General features: G+C 46.8%; 1 protein-coding gene across 1 annotated transcript; it reads right to left on the bottom strand.

Annotated features, from left to right (window-relative positions):
* Window positions 1–2,062: 2,062 nt before the first annotated feature.
* BGZ61DRAFT_541825 (ABC-2 type transporter-domain-containing protein) lies at window positions 2,063–6,685 on the bottom strand (the record flags this gene model as incomplete). Its single annotated transcript, XM_046255096.1, has 3 exons — window positions 2,063–4,834; window positions 4,886–5,925; window positions 6,019–6,685. 3 exons carry the CDS (start codon window positions 6,683–6,685, stop codon window positions 2,063–2,065), a joined length of 4,479 nt encoding a protein of 1,492 aa, XP_046093817.1.
* Between the last annotated feature and the right edge of the window lie 1,912 nt (window positions 6,686–8,597).

Below are 8,597 nucleotides of genomic sequence, written 5' to 3'. Positions count from 1 at the left end.
TTGCTTATTGACGATATAATGCGTGGTTGAAAAAATGGAGTTAAAAGAGGGAAGAGGGCAGTTAGAAGAAAAATTGTGTACTTGCTTGTATTGTGCACTTGCTTATTATGTATGTTATAGCTTTAATTTATTTAATAATATTAAGTAAAATTATAAAAAAACTAAATATACTTTTAAGATATTAAAATAATAATAGCTTTTTATTTTTCTATATAACTATTATAATATTAATATAAAAATACTATTTTAAAAGTATAAATTTAAAATTATTATTAATATTAAAATATATAATTATTTAATTATTAAAATTAATTTAATTTTTAAATTAAATATTAATATAGTAAAAAATTAATAGAATTTTAATAAATCTTAAAATAAAAGAAATATAATTAAAAACTTTTTTTACTTAAATTATTATTATAAATTAAAATATAAATCTAATTTTCTTAATATTATATTAAATACTAATAACTTAAATAGATTTTAATATACTACTTATAACTAATATTACTAATATATTTAATTATAAAATTACTAAAGTAAAAGCTTAAAATATAAAAATTAATAAAAATATAATTTCTAATTTTAAATTTATATTTATTATTATTCTATTTTTTTAAGTAATTAATAGTTATAGAAAATTACTTAATACTACTTCTTAAAAAATATTTAAATTAAATAAATTAAATACTAAAAATAAAGAAATTAGATATAAAGTAATATTAAAATTATAATACTATTAAATATAGAGTCGGAGTAGTAAGCCAGAGCCTGTACGCACAAATACTACCAGCCCTTATAAGCACCTTACTTTAAGCGCCTTACTTCTCAAGCTCTTAACTCATTCCGAAAAGGCATTAGCGGACTCTGTAGGGGACCGGTCTCCTGTATAAAGTATCTGATCGGGTGGTTACGTGGTGACCTCCAGGGTCGAGACCGCCTATTGGGGCAGATACCTCAGGACCCCACTTTTAGTCGACAGATATACACTCAAGCGATCACAATCGGGGCAACGGGGAGAACATAGAGAATACACACACGATCAAGTTATCGGAAGTGCCACGCTAGCTTTCCAACAGTAATGGTCAATACTGGTCAATACTTCATCGCCGAAATTCACTACAGCCAATATTAAGTAAACATTACTTCTTCGTCGACCAAATATTCTAATCAATTGCTTCTGCAATATCATAGGTATTGTAGGTCGAATAGAAATAATGTCACTTTAAGGTTGTCACGAGGGTCATACAATTGATCAGACGGGCTGCCCGGAGGTGCCTGCCCGGAGGTGCCAACTTCCAGTCAGAGGTTGGTATCAACTGTGTCTCCCAAAAACAAGTTCTATAACACACAGGCCCTATTAAACTCATATATAAAAGACCAACCCTATTCAGTCCTTAGATAGAAATCAAAAGCTTCCTATAACTTCCTTTACAACCTACTAGTAAATATAACAAAGGTTTAAGACTATTTAACACCACCCCATCAGAGTTCTTCTCTAACCACGTCATATCATATTTATCGAACCATCATCGCTAAACAAAATACTTAGGCAGTGTCTGTAATAAGAACTTAATCTCCACTAGTCCTTCGGATGCTTAATAACAGATACTTTCCTTTCTTTCTCAAGTAGTACTTTCAGGCTGTTCAATAGCTCCGTCGTTAATTCAAGATACATTAGGTTCTACCAAGGATCAAAGCTTGGCTACAGATATAATATCGCACTTTATCGCACTTCACACATCTGAACTGTAGTAAACAAAGATTAATTTACTATCCAATATAAAAAGGACAAGGCGAGCCAACCGATAGCAAAAATCGATCCCAAATCTAATCGTAGCATCCGCCTGGCAGCAAACCCAACGCAAAGAGACCTAACTGTCATGTTTATTCTAAGTAAAAGCGGCTCACTGGCCACAATTTCAACGCCAGAGCCGGTCTTCCACCGTGTACGTGTATCACAACATCTTGCTCACATGTCATAAAGGCCCAACGTCCTGTGGCCACCCTTCCTGCTAGCTCGTCAACTTCTCAGAGATTTAGACGCCGACCTGCTCGAACCTTAATCCTTCTTCTTCTTGCCAAATAGCCCACCTTTCTTAGGCATGCGTGCAAGCCAGTAAAGCGCCAAGGCTCCGAATACGTTGGCAACGATATAAGCCAACAGGATGCCAAGATTGCGCCACCTTTCCGAGTAAGGTGCCCTGACACCTGCAAGGTATATATTGGTATCGTCCAAGGTGCAGAATTGGCAATTTGCTGTGGCATTTAGATCCTGGAGGTAGCCACCAGCGGTATCAATGTAAGCAGCCATGTATTCGCCACAAGTCTGACCCGCCGGTGGGTCAAAGCTCAGCAACTCGTTGTCGGCACAGACGACGTTTGTGTTCGCAACCGCAGAAGAGAGCAGACCGGAAACGAAATAGGTGAATGGTGATGCGCGATACAGGAAGATCCAGAAGCGAGGGAAGTCGTCTGGGCTGGCGAGAATACCGCAGAAGACCAGGCACAGCGTGAAAAAGAGGTTAAAGATATTCATTGCCACTTCAGCAGCCTCGAATCCGGCAATAATGAGGTCGGTAAAGGTCGAGGCGTGAAGAAGAAAGACGAGCAGATATAAGAACACCAAGGCACCTCGTTCATTTACTTGGTCCATTGGTTCCGCGTTTCTGTAAAGTCCAACAGGATAATACCAGCAAAGATACATGAAAACTGACATGAAGCTGTTCCATGGCAATTCCACAATGATTTGGCTGAGCATAAAGATTTGCCAGCTGTAAATCTTTGACGGACGCTCTCGTGCTTCATAGAGGGACCGCTGGGTCACGAAGTGGGGCATGGTTTGTTGTGCAAGCTGACTGAATATGATGAGCATGGAGAAAATAGAGAACTGCTGGTTTTGAAGACCCTGAATTGAGTTCGGTGCCTTGAAAAACGAGAAGCCGACGAAGAGGGCGACGGTTATGCACAGCGCTGCTTTCGAATAGATATAAGTGGGCGTGCGCCAATACTGCTGGAAAACCCGGAATGTAACCGCCCTCAGCTGGGTGATGTAGCTGGCAGCGAATTCGCGATAGCTGGTTGGATCCTCGGAAGTACTAGGCTGAGGATTTCGCTCATCCTTGAGACGTTTCAGTTCGTCCTGAACAGACTGATATTCCGGACTGTTTCTCCAAGCGTCGTGCCAGTCAATATCAGTGCTGGAACCTGGGGCAGCACCAATCACTTGTAGCATCCATTCTGCCGGATTGGCCTCCTGGGGGCAAGGGAAGCCACCATTTTGTTCAAAGTAAGACGTCATCTTGTCCACATCGCCAAAGTAAACGGTCTTGCCACCCTTAGCGAGGAAGAGTAAGCGGTCGAATCGTTGAAAGAGCATGGCTGAAGGCTGATGGATAGTGCACAGGATAGCCTGACCACTCTTCGTCAACTTTTCAAGGAGGTCCAGAATAGCCCATGACGTCTGTGAATCCAGACCCGATGTGGGCTCATCGACAAAAAGCAACAGAGGTGGTTTTGCCACGAGCTCAATACCAATAGTAAGACGTTTGCGCTGCTCAACATTGAGGCCCTCTCCAGGGGCACCGATAATCGCATCGGCAAACTCCTCTATGTCAAGTAGCTTGATCACCTCTTCAACATAATCAAGCTTCTCCTGTCTAAGAATGTGGTCTGGCTGGCGTAAAAGTGCACTGAAGTTGAGTGCCTCTCGGACGGTGCTGGTTTGCAGATGTAGGTCCTGTTGTTGAACGTAGCCCGTTTTGCGTTGGAAGTACGCATCGCGACTATACCCGTCCACGAACATGTCTCCGGTAATAACGCCCACAGACTTTCGATCGGCCAAAACATCCAGCAGTGTTGTTTTGCCTGCTCCCGAGACGCCCATTAGAGCAGTCAAGGTGCCAGGTTTGACCCAACCATCGACATTATCCAGAATTCGCCTAGTTTCTCCCTTGATTTGGATATCGTAGCAGACGTTGTTCCAATGGAAAACTGATTTCTGCTCCTCAATGAGACCGTTACCGTTACCGCGACTGCGGTCTATCGTAGTAACAGGACCGACGCAGATGTCTTCGGGATCGTCATTATGCTTCTCTTTGAAAACGGCAGGCTTATGGCGACGGCGGAAAACAAGCACTTCGCCCTTGGACTTCTTTTCTGAGACAAGCTCGGCAGCTACCAAGTAGGTCATCAGGAAGAAGAACATAAAAGCGACGAGGATACCAAAGTTGCGCCAGCGGTGCTCCCATTCGTAACTGAACGCTGAGCGAATGTATGCATCGCCGTTGACAATGTCCAGACCCGCCACGGACCCAACGGCACTGCATACGCGGTTGCTGCTGCTAACATTCGCATACCCCTCAACCGCGGGATCCGGGACGAAATTGGTGCAACGGAAGTTACGGCCGTGAAACTCATTTGACATTAGAGCTTCGAAAGCGTACGCCAGTGGGTTGATGTAGTTGATCCATTGAGACCAACCCAGCATATAGTCGATTGGGATGACGAACCCTGTGAACATGATCAATGCCAAGATCAGGATGGCTGCGGGAACCATAGCGCCCGCCAAGGATCGAGACAATGATGCAATAGTACGGAAGATCATGGACATGTTGAGAACAGTAAAGAATGAGACGAGGAGAAAGAAGAAGAATGCTCCTGGTTCTCGGTTCAAATTCGGGATGAAGTATAGGACCAAGTTGAAGATGATTGCGTTGAGGATCTTGTTTGGTAAATCGCAGGCCATGGAAGCGAAGGCTTCAGCAGAGGGGTGGTAAAGGGCATATCTCGCGTGTTTCTCGACAATCGGGCGTTGCGCGTAGAGGGTGTTAATCTAACAAGTTATTAGCATGGCATCACCTTGGCCAAGATTTGATTGATATACCTCGAGGACGCTTGAGAAACCATTCAAAAGCATAGCAAAGAAAAGGAGAGATCCGCGTTGAAAGAAGCTGTCTGTCGTTTCTTGAAGGTTGTAAAACACACTGGAGACAATGAGTCCCATTATGATGTTTCCAAAAAGCGAGCTGAGCGTAATGCTCGGATCGCCGACAAGACGCTTCCATCCACGCCACATGGTGAGATCGATCTGCTGCATGTAGGATAGAGTGTAGGGGGACTTCGCTCTCTGACCCCTAGCCTGCTGTGCCTTTTTGGACGCTCGGAAAGCCTCGGCATCAGCGCCGCCCAGGGGATGGGTCTGTTTGTATTCCTCAATCTCGTCTTGCAGGGCACGGTAGTGGGCACTGGTTTTCCAAGCGTAAGCAAATTCATCGGAGGTTCGAGGGGCCCGGTCCTCCCAGCCCTTGCGTACGATTCGTTCCTGCGGGCTAGTCATGGACGTAAGGAAGTCCGGTGTGGTAGCCCGTAGAGGAAACTCGAAACCGAGGTCGATGAAATACTGTCGAGCGGTCGTCGTTGCGCCAAAAAATATCTGTCGGCCCTCATAAAGAACAAGCACCTTATCAAATAGATCGTATGCACTTTGCGGCGCCTGGTAGATGGACACACAAGCACTGTTGTTGAACATATCTGCTTGAAGGCGTAGGGTCCGACAGAACTCGGTGGCGTTGGCCGAGTCCAGTCCTCGCGTACTGTTATCCCAGCATTGCAACGGGGCACCGGACAGGGCAGCCTCGGCGATGGTCACCCGTTTTCGTTCGCCTCCCGAGACACCGCGGATGAAGTCGTTGCCGACACGAGTATCAACAGTATGGGAGATGCCAAACATAGCCATGACAACGTCACGTAAATGGTTGGCGAAGGTGTCTGGCTGTACGCCTTCGGGCAGGGTTCGCGGCCGACGCGCGCGGGAAGCGAAGGTTAGGGTATCGCCGACGGACAGCATGGGAAAATGTACATCAACCTCTGCGGTATAGATAGCCTCTCCACGGTGATGTGAATGCATCTCTTTGGGCGTGATTCCTATAACACACGTTAACATTGACTCGTCGATAGCTCGCCACGTGGTACCATGGCGGCGCCGCGATACTGGAAGCATGGAAGTGCCAGACGTACCTTGGTAATTGAGGTAGGATGCATCATCCACCCAAATGCCATTCATTTCGCCGGCGATGGTCTTGAGGAAGGTAGAACAACCGGAGCCCGGGGGTCCGAGGACGACGAGCATCTCGCCCTTTCGCACAAGACCATCAAAATTTCGCAGAATGTCGATACGCGTCTTCCCTTGGCCAGTCGGTTTGGTAAGAAGGTTGGCGGCGCTCAGCCAGATATTGAAAACGTCTTTTTGATAGTCGGTAGACCGACCGTAGCCGTATACGTTCAGATTCTGGAAAGCGACACCAGTAGTCCGAAACGTGCCACCACTGCGGGAGACGAGGTTAACTAAGGCCTTAGCCCAGGCACGGCCAGAGAATTTGGGTGAATTGGGGTTAAGAGCCGAATCCCCAGAGGCCGAGAAGGGATTGCGGTCAACACCAGTCGTATTCGAGTAACTGCGCGCCAGGGACTGGACTATCGAGGTTCGGCGTTCCATTTCTTCGGCTGGGTCGTCAATGCCGTCGCTATCTCCCGAGGCGACCAGCGTGTCCCTGTCTTTCTCATCGCCCGCGTCTCTGGAAACACCGGTCATGGATGTAGCAGCGGCGTCTCCATCTTGCCTGGCGATGACAGGAGTATCCTCGTTACCCTGACTGGCCATGGCGCCAGGCATGAGGGCGCTCATGATGCCGTCGGTTCCTCCTGCCTTTCTCTTTTGTGTTTGACTTGTCGGAGCGGTGATGTTGCAGGGGATAAGTCGGGAGGCACAGATTATCGCAATCTCATGGGAATGACAAGGGAAATAAGCGACTGTCTAGAGTTAGGACCAGGATGTCTATGCAGCTAAAATTATGAGGTGAGAGCTTAAAGATCAACAGGAAATCTAAAATGCCTTCTAGTGAGTAAGTTAAAGGACATGAAAGCCACGTATTTAAGAGGATGTACAAATATATATCAGTCAAAGGATGCGAGCCAGGCGTCTGTTCCGAGTGTTCGTGAAGGCCCGCACTGTGTGTCGGACATTGCGGGCGCTTCACAACTCCGACAGCCTAGCCGACAGGAATATATGCGCAATCCTTCTTACAGATCAACTCCGCAATGGCACAGCTGATTACGTCTTGCGCCAAGTACCAGCATACCAAGTACACTATGTTATGATGACTTGGCTGATGCTTAAATCCGCTTACGTGCGGGTTGTCGCAGTAGTGGCAGTCTGACAACTCCGACAAGCTAAGACCAGACGAGTTTTAGTTGGGAAGCCCTTGTTGCGGAGTATGGGATCGGATTGCTGCGGGAATTTCTCCTTATCAATTGAACTGGCGGAGTTTACCATCCTCATCGATCGGCAGGCAGTGTCTAATAACACGCAACATGTTAGTGTGTTATGCTGTGAGTATTTTGATTACGAAGGGTTTTTTAGAGGCGGAGTATGTGAAAACTAAGTTCAATATTGTGGAAACACTTCTCCCGACATGTCATCACATACATCACAACGGCATCAACTACGCCGCCATCAACGCCTTGCCAATGGATTTCTTTACTGACGGTTTCCTCGCTCGAGCCCACAGAGCAGCCGGCCCCTCAACGCAAGCATCCGACGGGTCCAGACACAAGCCGAGGTGGAAGCCAGTATCCCAGAGTTGATGTTCTCCATCCCAGTGGACCCTTAGATCTGCCCAAAAGGATTTGGAGTGAAAGGAGAGAATTCTAGAGTAGACAGCCTACGTTACCGGCTCTTAAACCGGTTCATCCGTCTTCCTTCAGCATACCATTATAGAATAACATGTCGGTGAGTTCGGAAGTACTGCACATACTGTCCAAGCCTGACTACACGACATGTAATGGTGGTTGTCCGGCTAGTTTCTCAACAGGTTAGCACTTTCAGGGATAATAAAACCTTCTGAACATCTACGTCCCGGACGGGGTAATTATCAGGCCGCCGAAGCCACCCACATTTAGGCGACTCGGGATTTTCTTGGCTGAATTACTCTTCCTTTGGTCGTTTCATATGCGACCGTTCTTGCGTCTCATCTCCGCTCTCAAAGCCGCTCGTTCTGTGAGCTTCAGAGGGTTCACCGTAGTAACCAGGAAGTTGAGTCTCGGTGGGTTACCGATATCTTGATAGAAACTCTGTGGTTCATGTGTTAGCACAGGAAAACAGAGGCGGGTCAAATCGCAGGATTTCATTCAGCACGGGATGGGTTCGGTATCGAATTGCTCCGTCCCCGTCTGCCTTCCGGTACCGCCCGGGACAGTCCCAAATCCCCCCTTACGGCGACCCAGCCCCGCGTCACGCAAGCGGTGCCCGGCATCGGTAACGGCGGCGGAAGCGGAAACGGGAGGACAGGGGTAAGAGAGGTGTAGGGGCCAGGCCAGCGCCGCCTTGGGGGTGCGGGGAGCCGGACCCACTTAGGGACATGCGAAACTATCTCAGTTAGATTCACGTTATGACTAATCCTGCTGCAGCAGCCAAATAGAGTTTTCCCCATCAGGTAAACTTTACATGCATTGGACCTGGGTTTGCCCCGGGGTGGGGCAGCCGTTGGGGGTGGTGCAACCTTCTAGCCGGCTCATGCGGCTGTTTATGTCACAATGCC

The sequence above is a fragment of the Ilyonectria robusta genome (assembly GCF_021365365.1).
Source record: "Ilyonectria robusta strain PMI_751 chromosome Unknown BGZ61scaffold_76, whole genome shotgun sequence".
Classification (NCBI taxonomy): Eukaryota; Fungi; Ascomycota; class Sordariomycetes; order Hypocreales; family Nectriaceae; genus Ilyonectria; species Ilyonectria robusta.
Note: the sequence above shows the minus strand (reverse complement) of the source record. Positions and strands in the feature narration are given on the sequence as shown.